Below are 14,577 nucleotides of genomic sequence, written 5' to 3' on the forward strand. Positions count from 1 at the left end.
TTTATCCAGTGTTGTGGGTTGGCATTTATGGTTTAGACACACTACAAATGGGAGATCTTCCAGGAGACACTTTCTTGCACACAGCATGTGGGACTCATTCCATGGAGATGCCTTGCCAGAAAACACAGTCACTCCTTCTAGCACTTACTGTTCCAGGGCTGAACTGAAAACTGATGAGAAGCAGGATCTGAGCCACCAGGACAGCAAAGGAGAGGTTGGCATGGATGTGATAGCGTTGGTTGCGGATGGTGCTGACAGACCTGACAAAAGATGAAAAGACATATGAATAAAACAATATTCCAAGAAGCACTAACATATTTATGATTTACCTTCAAGTATTTTGATAACTGTTTGTTCATTTGCTTTGGTGGGGCTATCACAAAGTCTCTTGAGTGCTTCTGCCACCACGATGGAGTCAGGTTCTTGCTAGCTAACCAGTTTCTTGCATAGTTTGTCACAGTACTGAATGCAGTAGAAAGACTGATTTACACATTAACTAGCTCTGCTAGCACCTTGGGATAGAATAATTAGAAAAGGTTTGATCCTGAACGGTGCTGTACTCTCAATGAAATCAGACCTGCACTTTGTGTAAAACATTCTGCACCTTGCAGAAACTAACCCACACAGAACTGCAGAATTCCTTAGTGTTTTGTTGGCATTTGCTTATATTAGATGTGAGTGAACCTGAAGAGAATCGGGTTACAATTTTGACCTGACTATTATCAGTTTCTGAGTGCAGACACTGGAGCAACTTACAGGTCTGTGCAGTGCCTACCTTGAGCACAACATCGTTGAACCTATCTCGCTTGGATTTGCAAAAACCAGCTGAAATCAGACAAGAACATGTTTTCCTCCGAGTATTCTGACCTTTCGCTTCTGTTGTCACCCAGAAAACAAAAACATTTATCTGAATTATCTGAACATTTCAGACCTTATGCATAATTATATTCTTTAAAAAAAAGAAAAGTGTTAGTAACACAGACTTTTAGTTTCAACTCATGCTTTCTGCCAGCCCCTGTTATCAGGAGGCCTGGACTGTTTGGCTTCCTCTGCACAACACTACCCACTCCTCTCTGTTCTTTGCATCTCATGAAATTGAGATGACTTTTGCCAGTGCTGTTGACACCCCGTCTGTGGCCTATGCAGCAGGATGACCCAGATTGATGCAGATGATGGCTTGCTGTCAGCTTCCCTCTTCCAGCGGTGCTTTAGCAGAGCCTCGTTACGAGGGAGTGAAGAGGAACATGAAAAGACAAGAAGTCCTGATGCCCTCAGAGTGATTCAAAGAGACGGGTTGTGCTGCCTGGTGCCAATGACTTTCTAATACGGAGCTTCACGCGGTCACAGACTGGAACACTCGTACCCAGGAGGTGACCAGGGCCACGCTCTTGGAAACTGCTGCCTTTGCCAGGCTGCAGAGTAGCCCAGAAATTGCCAGATTCCTCTGCACTTACCTCACTGACCTCTAACACCACATTGCAAAATTTTGCTTCCTTTTTAATTGGCAGTTTAATCAACCCTACATATATGAGGGGTGCTAAGTCCTGTGACTGTCCAAATTCTCCTTCCAAATCTTCTGTTTGTCTCCAGTTTCTCTGAGAGTTTGTCCGTCCAGCTGTAGCTCCCTTTGCTCCTTTCCTTTTTAAGCACTAACATCTGCAATTTTCCATGCGGACAAAAATGGAGCAGATTGTTCCCTGTAGCCTAAACATGCCACTAGCCCAATGCCACATCAGCAGACTTTGGGACTTGTTTGGAGTGGATTTTGCCACACATGACACCAAATCCAAGTATGACCAAAACAGATCTGGAGTCTTGGAAATAATCCTATTTTTGAAACAAACACTGCTATTACTTTACCAAATTGCAGCAGGCCCCTTTTTCTAAAAAACTGCCTCTTAGCAGATGTGCAAAAGACATGCTTGGGCACAGACATCAAAACCTGGACATTTGAATAAGGAAAATGGCTTAATGCTTCAGGAGATAGGAAGCATTCTTCGCTGTGTCCCAATCTGCTGTGCAACTTTGGGCAAATTCCTTCACTTCCTTTCAGATTTTCTCTTTTTAATTTGGATAGAGAATTAATGAAAGTTTTTTCAGGGAAAAAAACCCTACTAGCTGGGCCTCAAACTCCTGCTGTCCTTGTAATACTGTATTTGTCTGGAGCTCGCTTATAGCTCCCCCCCTTACAAGATCCTTGAACTGTAGCACTATGGGGAAGAGATTTTAAAAAATCGCTAAAAAATCCCACATAGTACGTAAATAGCTTGCTATATAAAGACTATCCCATTTCAGGAAATTAAAGTAATTTAGAAATAACCAACCAACTGTTACAAATGCATGTGTAGAATCTAATTAGGGAGATTTTAGAAATAATAGCCTTTGCTTTATTCAGAGAACCTGAAGAGATGCAATCCAGCGACCTGAAATACACTGCTAGGCTTTCCATACCACAGTTGCTCAGCAGGTATTAAGGTAAAATTACTCACGACAATATAGCAAATGTGACGAGCGTGATCGTCAGGCAGAAGATGGACAGAGCGCAGCCAAGGTAAGTGATGGAGGAGAGGGCCATCTGGTGTTCTCTTGTTAGCTGCACACAGGGAGAAAAACCAAATAAAAACCTATTGATTTATTATACTACAGAGCCCCAAATATGCCACCCTGCACGTACACTTTCCTCCTCCATCCCCTTATAAATAAGGTGATGTTAGTGATCGTCTGTTGCTGTTTCTAGCACGGGGAATGAAGGCTCTTCTCTGAGCTGCAAGTCAAGCAGCCAGGGCATTCAGCTTCCCAAGTGCTTTTGCTTTTCTTTTACATCTCACAAGTCAGTGTTTCCTCAAAATAAGTTAACTTCAACCCTGTTGCTCCGATAGTGTCAAGTCTGAGATTAGATAGCACAAAAAGGCGCAGGTTGTTGGGCATCCATCAGCACTGGGTGCTTTACGGCACAGTGGGCACTTTGCTAACACTGCCAGGCTGCAATAATTTACATCACTGTGCAAATACCAGGAGTTCTTCACAACAGTGAGGACTGACAGGCAAAGGTAACCCATAAGTCATGGGCCATTTATAGTCCATTTCTTTTATTTAATGTTTGCAGTGCCTGTTAAAGGAGCTGTACCGACACGTAGAGTAGAAAACACCAGGATGGACCTGCCACAAAGGAGCCAAATGGGGCCCTCCGGTCTCAGCCCTGGGCTTTACCTAGAGCCACCTTTTGTAGAAGTCATTTGGTTTTCATAGACATTTAATCCATAGTTCCACTGAGCCAGCCATTCAACGAATCCATGGTAAAACCTGAATAGACTCAAAGGGGTGGGACATGGTGTAGCTTATCCTGGATTACTCAGAATGTATGCTTTCCTTTCCATGCAAGCACTCCTTTAAAGAATGACAAAAAAAAGCCACACCTAACATAGTGAGCCAGGCAGTATTAATATATAATAAGTAGAAAAGTGCTAAGCTGGGAAAAGTTCTCTCATCTCGGAAGTATTTTCAAACATTTATCCTGACTTGCATTTGGATAGAGTTGACATTTTCATAAACTGAACGTTTGGAAAAAAAAAAAAAAAAGTGTGGTCAATCAAAAGTTTTATTTTTGATAAGTCTGAAATACTGCATTTCTATTTCAACCTCATTTCACTATAAATTAAATTCCTAGCTGAAAACTTGTTCAAAATATTTATTCATTCTGAAAAAAATACTGAAAGGAACAGCATATTCCCCCCCCCCCCTTTTTTTATTTTTTACTATAACTGCAGCTAATAAAAAACAATCCTTTCTCACAGTTTTGCCTTACATATAATTCCCCAAACCCAAATAATACTGAGTCTCCCCCCCAAAAAAATGAATTTCAGAGATTATCAAGCCCAACCAGCCCTACCAATAAACTTTAATTAAAATTCCTTTCAAAGGAGAGAAATAAAATGTCATGTGGTCATGCCAAAAAAAATCATTTTAAATACAGACCGTAACACTCTGTGTTGTACACACATATTTTTATAGCAATTATCTGCCAACTGTATCAACCCCTGTGCAGCAAGCTTTATAGCACAGAGATTCGAGCTCTCCCAGCAATCTGAGGACTATTAAGCAACGCAGTGGCCGTGAAAGACAACTGTTGCTATGGCATTGCCGTTCCTAGGAAATATGATGCAGCTCTTTAGTATTTCTTCTCTCTCAGGCAGAGACACATTTCTTGTCACTGACTTGGATAGCATCAGTTACGGAGACAAAGAGTTCTGTGTGATGGACCGGAGCCCTTATCTCCCGTCATGCCCCGGAGAAGCCATGCATAACTGTTCTTCAGGCTAATCCTGAAACAGAAATAACTTGTGGGATGTGCTGGACAGTTTAGAAGCAATTTCCTCATTAGAGATCAGAGATTTCCTCATCTCCATCAGGGATATGTATGTTCAGAAAGCTTGGACCTGTTTCCTGATTGCTCAGACATGCAGCCACTTCTGCCCTGGGTGACTTGCAGTCCTACAAGTCCTACAGCTTTTACAGCTCCGAAAGAAGGGGAGGGAAAAAAAAAAGAAAAGAAAAGAAAAAAAAAAGGCAAAAGAAAAAAAAAAAAAGGATAATCACATAAGCATCCTTTCAAAACTAATTTCTGTCATTACCAGCATGCATCTAAGAAGGTTCTTTCTATGGGTTTTAACCACAATCTTCTTACCTCATGTTGTCTTTTTGAAATCTTTCAGGCTAAGGGCCTGATACAAGAAGTCAATTTTATAAAAATGGATGACATTGTAGGCAGGACAAAAACGCTAATCAGACACTAATGCTATGAGTGATGACAATAGCATTAAAGAGCATTGGATAAAACACTGAACAATCTGTGATGTAGTCTCATGAGCCCGATTCTGGCTTTTTTCCTAATCCACAAAAATAATTCTTTACTTCTAAAAGGCTTTGCTCCTTTAACTGCATAGGACATTCTTTAACTCTGCAGCAAAACCAAACATGAGGAAGAGGCTCATACAGTCATTAGTGTCAGTAGTCAAGAACACTGTTCATAGCTTCCAGTTTTGACAAACAGTCAAAAGAAAAACTCATGTTCCAGATAAAAACCTAACCTATTTTGTTTATATTTGACAATTTTTACCTGGAAAACTTCATTAATACTATGGACAAAAATCTGACAGTTTCATTAGCTGTGTTCATCTGAAATATTATAGTCCAGTGTTTTACCTTAGTTCTCACTCACAAAATAAGTTAGTGCATTGCCCAGCATTTTAATTTTTGAAACACAAAACCAGATGGCCTGAGAAATGATCCTGGAGTTCAGGCTCCAAACATATATTTTTATTTTATGATGTTTTTAGTGATGAGAAATGAGTGACATCTAACTCCTCAGTTAAAAATATTGCACCAGAAGATGAAAATATATTATTATAATGGGATGGTACTTTCCATGACTAGAGAGTCTGGAAAAGGTCAGTTGTGACTAAAAGATTTGCAGTAAGTTGTACATGAAAAACTGTTTAATACAGAGCTAGATCAGGAAACCTACTCACTTCTATAACAGTAACTGGCAGCCATATGAATCACACAACACAGACAACCATCAGAAAGCTGAGCGGGATATAGAAACATGCAGCAGCAACAGGGCAGCTCGAAGCGTTGGGGCGATGCTCCACGGCCCCTTCCACCTACCCCTTGGTTTGCACGAAAATTGCCCTATTGCTCCTTTTCTCCTCCTTTCTCTGAGTCAGCTGAGCCCATATCTTCTTGGCGGAGGGGGTACTTTGGGTTCTCTCCAAGGAAAATGGCATTGTGGGGAAGTAAAAAACCATTTTTTGTTACTTACTGCAAAATATTCCACTGGGCCCATCCTTAGAGGCAACACATCAGAGGAAGAGCTGAGTTATAACACTTGAAACAAGGGTTGTCATATCTGATCCTGAAAGTATTTGTGTGTCTATTAAATAACAGCTCCAAAATTCACCCACTGAAAGCCCGAGATGCTGTGAGATAATCAGCGGCCATCCGAGGCTGAAATGAGTTTGAAAACTCCTCTACAACGCAGTGAAACAACTTCTGAATCATTTCTGGTGGGGCAGAGGGAAGGGAGGAGAGAGGGGGATGAGAAACTAAGGCTCAGCCAGCCCTTTTGAAGCTGCACCCTTAAATACAGTCTGAATCCAATTAAGGAAAGGATGAATAATTAACTTTGGCAGCTGGAGTGTTTCAGAGACATTAAAACACTGGCCTTGGCTGATGAAGCTAATGGTTTTAATTGCCTCCAGAAAGGCTGCTGAAATTCAATTTCAGTCCAGGGAGGCCTTTATTTATATGTTAAATAATAACAACAATACAAAATGCTGTTTTCCTCCAGCTTGCCAAGCACTTGGTTATGTACATAGTGTTATGTTTTCTTTCAAATTAACATCTGTGTTTAGGTTGGATTTTCCTCTCCGAGACCATCCATTTGGTTCTGGGGGGCCAGACCCCACAGCTCACAGGAGGGAAAAGCCTACCTTGATGCAGCGAATGCTTTTTCCCAACCACCTTCTATCAGAATCTACACATTTAGAGCAAAAAGACCCCCAGTGTCACACTTTGCACCACAGTCTTCTTTATACACCCTTTGTAATAGGGAATTCCCATTCCCTATTAACTAGTGAACTAATAGGGAATCTCCTATTATCCCCATCTCCTCCTGATCAGCAGCAAAGAGGCTTCTCATGCATCCACGGAAGCTTTTCCTCTAGCCAGCCCAGCCCAGGGGCTGCTTATTTAAAACTTTTCACTGTGACATGAAAAAAATTAAAATTTTACAAGTTACCTCTACCAAAGCATTAATTAGTATTTTTAAAAGGCTCTACTGCCTTTTTAAATCATTCTGGGCAAAATGTCATCAAACAGTAGGTAATCTGCTCTTTGCACTTCACACACAGCAAGGTTTCAGTTCAAATTAAGCCATTTTATGTGGCAGCAAGTGGAGTGTTTTCCTGCCTTTGTCTCAGGCCTAAGGCTTGCAGCGTTCTCTGAATAATACGTTAAATATATTTACAACAAATTATCCTCTATTCAGCTGAAGGAGCTAACTTTTGCCCATATGCCTCAAACTTTGCACATCTGGTCTGTACTTTGTGTTCCAGCAAGAGCTGTCCTGTTCTCCAGCTATGAAACAAATCAAAATATTCCACCAAAAAGGGCCAAGAGGAGAAGAAACCCCATGTGGGTCAGGCGGGCAGAGAAACCACAGTCTTGCTCAACTCTGTGATTTTCAAAGCAGTTGAGGATAATTAAGTACCCAGCTCCCAGGAAAATCCAGTGAAAAATCACTATAATTCCCCTAGCCCAGGTTTAGGCTTTGATTCAGAAAAATCCATTTCTGCTCAGACCAGGGGCTGGCTGCAGGCTCCGGGTCCCCAACCTGAATCTGCCCTATGCCAGGGTGTAGAGGAGCAGTATATAAAGGCCAACAAGGAGACAGGCTCAACTCCGAGTACCCAGGAATTAAATTTAATGATGCTCCGCAGAGACATGGGAGGATAAAGGTGGATTCTCATAATATTTTTATGCTGTATGGGAAGTTCTTTCACGACCAAGATTGAGCTGCCAAACAGCTCAATGCTTTCATATTCACCATAGAAAGAAAGCCTGTGTTATTTTGTAAGGCATCCTGATTAAAATAGGGTTATTTTTTTTAATCTAGTACTCTTCAAATGGAAGAGCTCTTTTCAACATTACACTGCTCTTGGATATTTGTGCTTTTCCAAGATAAAAGAAACTTTACTTTCTCCTGTGCTGAGTGAAATTCAGTAATTGCTGAATAATTCTCCAAGGGATATGAGGTGTTGGTATTCTGGAGCATTGGACTTCTTTTCCATGATGTTCTGTGGATTTAAGGACGGAACCAGAAAGCCATCAAAACCAACGGAGCTGCACTGGTGCAGACATGGGAGAGCAGAGGAACAAACACCGGCTGCCATCAAAAGCCAAAATCAGTGTTCAATGTTCAGGAAAGATGAGCAAGGGGGTAGCAAAGGCAAAAGAAATACAAATGCAAAAATCACACTGTGAATGTATCAGCGAGATAATGCAACTTCCACATCTCTACTTGTTTTCATCAGGGTCGTTTTAATGGCAGTCCCCTATGGGGGCAACATTCACTGCGATAAAATGGAAAGAGAAATGGAGAGAGTGAGAAAGAGCAAGAGGAAAGTTTACAAAACAACCCTAGAATAAACATGGGCTGATTTATCTCTGTTCATTTGATGGGTAAGGGCTGTCTGAACTGTCTGCAGAGATCTCTTCAGTTAAACAAACTGTCAGTGGTAATAAACAAGGACCTAAAGAATTGCAATGCCTATCCAATTTTTAAATATGGAGCCCAAAAGAAATATTACTGAACTAGTTCACTATTCTTTTAACACTTCCAACAATGAAAGGCATGCTGAGAAAAATAATTACGTTAAAATTACAAGAGAGTAGAAATCGGAGATTGCCATATTATTTCCATTTCATAGTCCCATTGGAGTAGATAATCTGAACTGCAGCTGGCTGAAAAGTTTAAGAAAAAGGCTCTGATCTCCGGCTGCTCTTTGAATGGTCTGAGTGCAGTGTTCAATAACTGCAGTCTATGAGGCAGGGAAAGTGTTTCGAATTTTGAGTTACACACCTATGGCCCATCTTTTTGAAGCATTTGACTGTTAGGTTGTTTTCAAAGCAGCCTTTGTAATATCAATAGAGGCACTTTGTTCTTTTTCAGTCAGCTATATGTTGTGAAAACTTGCTGTCACACTCAGCTATATTAGCTGAAAAATAAAATAAAATAAAAACACCTATATTGCCCCAAAGATAGTGTGACATCTTGTCTTTTGTAAGAGCTCCAAAGCTCCACAGCTAAAACCTAAAGCTTCTTCAAAATTCTGAGCTCCCTAAAGATACTATGGGTTGTTTCTATAGCTCCAAATACAAGATAAATGCTTTTAAAAATTTTCCCCTTTGTAACCACTTCTGTTCTTTCAAGCCTACTGATGGGCAGTTTGAACTGTATTGATTGATCCTCCTTTCTGAATTATGGAACAAGAGCTACAAGCACAAAGAAAAACAGCCATTTCTGGCTTCAGAAATTCAGAGAATGTCTTTAAAAATCTGAACCATTTCTACTACAGCTTGTATAACACCATTACTTTGAGTTAGCACCCAAGCAATTTTCCATGGGATCAAAAGATCTACAGAAAGATACTAAATTAAATCCACCCCAGAAGGATGATCCAGGTCTATCATGTTCATTTAATAGTTTGATTTATGTGTATTTTATTTAATGTTCCTTCTTATTTTTCATATTCAAGCAACCCTGCAAAGAAAAATCTATTACATATTTTATTTATAAAATATAACAATCAGCTATGTCTATAGCAATTTAATAATTAAAAATGGGGCAATAAAAATATAAATATTTTGGTAGCATGTACACAAAGAGATTCACGATATTTGCAGAGCATTAGCTCACATTGTGCTACATGACTCTATTTTAGAGCTCTATCACCATGGCTCTATTCTAGACTAAATCAGTGCAGATTTCAGTTCAAGATCACTTAAGTCTGACTTTTGTGGCAATGCTTATGTAAGCTTAAGCCCTTTGGTGGACTATAGCCTGAGACATTCAGCCCAGTCCACTGGTTAGAAGTAGTTTATTGGTGGGGAGGTACAATAAGGTAGTATCATTTTTATTTTTTCTCTTGTGCTAGCTTTTAAGAGCCACAACGCTGCAGTACTAGGTCCTGTTTTATTAGGAATTTACTCAAAATGCTTGCAAATTAAGTAAATAGTCTAATCCAAGCCTTTAGTTTGGGTTACTTACAGATACCCTGGTTTTTGCTGGGTTTTCAGAACAACATGAAATGCTGAATCCCCACAAGAGAGAATGGGCAGGAGAAATGACTGCCTTGGATGGCTCCTTAACAGGGAGTCCTGGACATGGCAAGTAGAACTGGCCAGTGGCCCTGCCCCTGGGCCACCATGGGCCATCGCCTCAATGGGAGAAGCACCAGGGCTGTGGTCATTGTTCCGGACTCTAATTCCAGGTAGAAAATGGGAAAATTCTGGAAATATTAAAAGGACAAAGAATTCAAAGCAGTTCTGCTGCAGCCATGTGTTTTATAAGCACTTTTCTGGAAATGTTCATCCACAAGTGAACTTTACAATAGCCATTTTTACACCTTTACAGTAGGAAGAGTTAGAAAGAGCTAAGTCCCTCAGGAAAAAACAACTTAAGCGTATAGTCTCAGAGCCATGAATATTACTGTTGTGTCTTGCATTAATCACTTGGGGAACAAATAAGGAAAATCCAAGCTCCAAGCTCAGTTTTGCTGTAGGGAGTGATTTCTCCTTTAAAAATATGTTTGAACTAGGTGTCCACCATCCTTTTGCTGACATGGCCCTTAGGTGGCAGATGGCACACATAGCCTGGCACACTTTGTGCTTGGATCACTATAGAAATAAAACCTGCCAGATGGCTGGAATGCTTCCTGGCAGCAGCACAGAGCCCCACGGACTGAGGAGAAGGAGTAAAGCTGCCCGAAGCAAAATCCGAGCATCTGAATTTTCCTTGGAGAGCTCCTGGAATGCGGCTTCCTCTCTGCCGGTTTTTGCTGCTATCTAGGAAGCTCCTTGTGAAAGTCACTTGACCACTCCAGAGAAACATCCTTCTCATCTCTCACGTGTTGATTTAATGAGTGTTTAAGGACTTTCGAGCACAGTTACCTTCTCTCTCCACTAACTGCTTTCCCTGCTGCTTGAAGGTACCATTGGGAAGATGCGTTGCAGGTTGAGATTTCCCTAGACGTGTGAGAGTAGAGGATGCAAAAGAGCCATATGGAAGGGAACTTTTCTCCAATCCTCATCTGCTCCTACCCAGGGTTCAAACCTGCTGCAAACTGGGTGCCTGTACCGTACAGTAGCACTTCAATAAAACCGCCCCATGGAGCAGGTTACCCTGGGTGCCCTGCATTTGGGCTTGCTCCAGAAGAAACAAACATAACCTAGTACAAACACATCACACTAAATGGATTATTTGTTTTTCCTACCGCAGCTATATTAATACACCATTGTCTTCCTAATTATAAAATTGCAGGGCAGCTGGTATTGCAGGAGGTACTGCTGGCAAAAAGCACCAAGGGGATGAAAGCAAGGATGTAATTTTGCATCTCAAGCAAGGGGAAAGACAGACATGACTTATTTGCTGTGCAGTTTCCCCTGCAAAAAGAAGGGAAAGACCAACAAATTTCCCAAAGAAGGGCCAGATGGATTAGGTAATATCTGCACGGCTGCTCAAAACGTCCCATGGACACATTTTGCTGCAAAATGGGGTGGGTTGTGGTGCATATATAAAAGTCTTAGTAGCTTCATCAGATTTGTGTGAAAAGACTTCCCAAGCAAGTTTTAAATTCTGATTCTGTTGTGACCTTAATTACAGGATTGAATTTGTCGCTTATAGAACTTTGCCCATCTTTGATGGCATTTTACCTTGGATCTGATAAAATTGATAAAATCAGTTGACAATCACTAATCTCCAAAACTCCAAGAAAATGTTATTACCTTCCTCAGCTTAAAACCTGCCTGATAAATAAGTCTCAGTGAACAAACCCAAATTTGAGTCAGCCAAATACAGATATAACAGCAGAGTGAAAAAGATGCAAATAATTTTGGCGCTCCACGAAGGCAAATTCATTGGCAGAGTAACAGATCAGTGCCAGTCTAACATCTGAGCTCCACATGGTTATAAGTTTTTCCAACATTGTTATTCCCGAAATAAACTCGTTACAACTGCAAATTCCCTTTATCAATTAAGGCAGCTAGACTGCATATGCTGATATCAAGCTAATCAGCAGTATTGTTAACACTCCTCTTTTGCAATCAGGGTGACTTGAGTGCGTTCAAGCTGTTGCTGAAACAAACAGAAAATACTGAATAGCTTTCAGCCACACTTATCATTCAAGCTCAGTTTTAGCTAATTCACAGAATTCGCAGACCTTCTTCTCCAGCAAACCACTGTACAGGGCACAGAGATGTATACCCATTTTGTCATCCTTAAGCTAAACTTCCAGCATTTACATTTTCCTTTTGATCTCTTTCTTTCAATTTCTTTTTCTGAAATATTGGAATTAAAGTGCTATTCTGTCTAAGCAGACTTCAGTTTCCGGAGACTATTTACACCTGGCACATAGTAGAACAGCAGCTATATTTGAGTAAAGCTGGAGCAGAAAAATCAAGAACTCACAGCTTGTTCCTATCAGCCTTCTTGTGTTTCTATTCTTGGGCTCACCAGACAGTCTCCCCATAAAAGCAACAATTTGTCAGCATTCTTCCTTTCACAATATTTCAAGTTTTCAAGAGGAAGCACTGTCATATGCCTGACATCCTATAACACTGTTCCTATAAAAGGCACGCTAAAGCAAAATAAATTCCATAGGTGGCATTTTAATTTCTCTCCAAGCCTGATGCATAAGTTATTAACCTAGATCTTTACCTTATTATGAAATTGCAATGATAAAAGATCTTCAGAAAATAAGAAGTCATTTATGTTCATGACACAAACTATGTAAATATATATACAGAGAGAAATTTCCCTTGGCTGAATGTTGGTGAAGAGGTGAAAATGATCTGGACCAGTACAACAAAAAAGAGAGATATTATGGCAGTTCAAAGTGTATCAAAAGTGACAGTGTTTGGATCATGCTATTTTTACACAAGTGAAAAAAGCCAGACTTGACCACATCAGGGGACAAAGAGAAGATGATAACCAAGGAGTTTTTTTCTAACTATGGGCATGTCACAGTGAAACATATAATTTAAAAACATTTATATACTAAGAAAATATGAGCCTGCATAGGGCCAAGAATAAAGCATGTGCTTTCAAGGCTGAGAACAGCCCTAGAACACTTTTATAGTATGTGTGAAGAGGGAGTCTTTTTCTTTCTATTATTGTGTTGGAATCTAAAACATCAATAATATACCTTGGGGGGAAATTTTAAAAAGCATCTTTTCTTTTTCTTAATTCAGTTTTTACTAAAATAAACATTTTTAAGGGACAGTATTGATGAAACCACAGTGGGGAAATGGGCCCATTAGAAGATATTGCCCCTCAAGACAGCTCTGTCTTCAGCTCAAAAACATCATTTTGCAGCTACCCCGAACTCCACACATGCACCCTGGAAAGAACACGAGGCAAATTTCACTACCATTTGCAGTACTCACTCATGCAAAGCCGATTCCACTTCCCACTCAAATTTAGCCTAAGTCAGAAGAAAAAGTCCCCACTTTGACAAAACGCTTGTCCTACAAGCTCAGCACTGTGACGATTAGAATCACTTGCCAGATGTTTTTAGCAGCAGGATGCTTCTGGGGAACGTCACTTACTCTCGGTGTTTCTTGCTTACGAATGCCTTGGTGTTGTCTGAACTCGGAGAGTCTCTCGTGCTCTCCAGTTGTGAACAGCAACTGTCTCCTGAAATACCTGCAGTGTGTCATTCCTGGAAAGCTTCTGCTGGGAAAGTCAGACCACCTACCATGATGAACTGCTCTCCAGCACTCATGGATTTCCACATCCATTTCTGTCTTCTTCTGATGCTTTCCCTGGTCTGAAGCTACTATATACAAGCTGCTCTGCCTCATGTATCTTTGGGAGTCATCCATGATCCTCCACCTGCTTTTGTTTAATACTCTCTACGCATTTGCCTGCCATTCTGCAAAACATGGTAGGACTTTTGCCTGTTGTTAGTGTTAAAAAAAAGTAATGCATGATGTTAATGGCTCTCATAGTGCCCTTGGAGAGGAGGTCTGCATGTATGTTTTATCCTGACATTTGTTCTTGCCAGTAAGATGGAAAGAAAGGGAAATGCTACGTTCCACAGGAGGAGAATGCACCACAAGTACAAATTCCCATGAAGAATAAATTCACCTTTTTAAATCAAAATACTGTTTTTGGTTATAAGCTCTCCAATTTCTAGACATTCTATTTGCAATAAGTTACTATCATTTTCCATGAAAAACAACACTTTTTGAAAAAAAGAAAGTAGACATAAAGTATATGTTCAATCAGAAATACTATTCACATGGAAAATTTTAATCCAGGTCTATTTATATGGCCACAAATATATGATAGCTGTTTAAATAGAACTATTCAAATATGGGCAGATGCACCCATTTCTCCCACTCTCTCTTTTCACATCTAATATTCTGTGTGAAACTTCACATGTGTGAAATATTTATGAAAAGAAAAATAAAACATTCAAAAGTTAAAGAACTAATATAACATCACTGTAAAAAATTTGTAGACAAAAAATCTAAAATCTAGGCTTAAACAACCATATCTCAGCTGTTTCAGTGTTTTTTATTTTTTATTTTTTAAGACAGAATGGGGAGGTACTTATTAGTTCATCTTCTAGTCTTTCCTTTATCCTGAAACCATCTGCCCATCATGACTTCCAGTGCTTTGCCTGTTCAGTACTTAAAAAAAATCATGCCAGAAGTGTGAGAATAAAGTCCATCGCCTCAGGATTTCCACCTACATCCAATGTGTTTCATTTCATGCTCCATTTCAATTTGCAG

At 40.1% G+C, this 14,577-nt stretch overlaps 1 protein-coding gene across 2 annotated transcripts in view; it reads right to left on the bottom strand.

Annotated features, from left to right (window-relative positions):
• Nucleotides 1-14,577, bottom strand: part of ADGRD1 (adhesion G protein-coupled receptor D1) — a 125,834-nt gene that overhangs the window by 45,205 nt on the left and 66,052 nt on the right. For both annotated transcript variants that reach the window (XM_088532494.1, XM_088532493.1), the window contains 2 exons: nt 2,490-2,593; nt 149-260 (listed from right to left, as the gene is read on the bottom strand). In XM_088532494.1, the coding sequence (XP_088388620.1) occupies nt 149-260; nt 2,490-2,593 (216 nt within the window). The remainder of the gene's footprint in view (nt 1-148; nt 261-2,489; nt 2,594-14,577) is intronic.

This window comes from Tinamus guttatus, unplaced genomic scaffold (assembly GCF_059628265.1).
Source record: "Tinamus guttatus ecotype Peru unplaced genomic scaffold, ASM5962826v1 Tinamus_guttatus_pri_ptg000459l, whole genome shotgun sequence".
Taxonomy (NCBI): Eukaryota; Metazoa; Chordata; class Aves; order Tinamiformes; family Tinamidae; genus Tinamus; species Tinamus guttatus.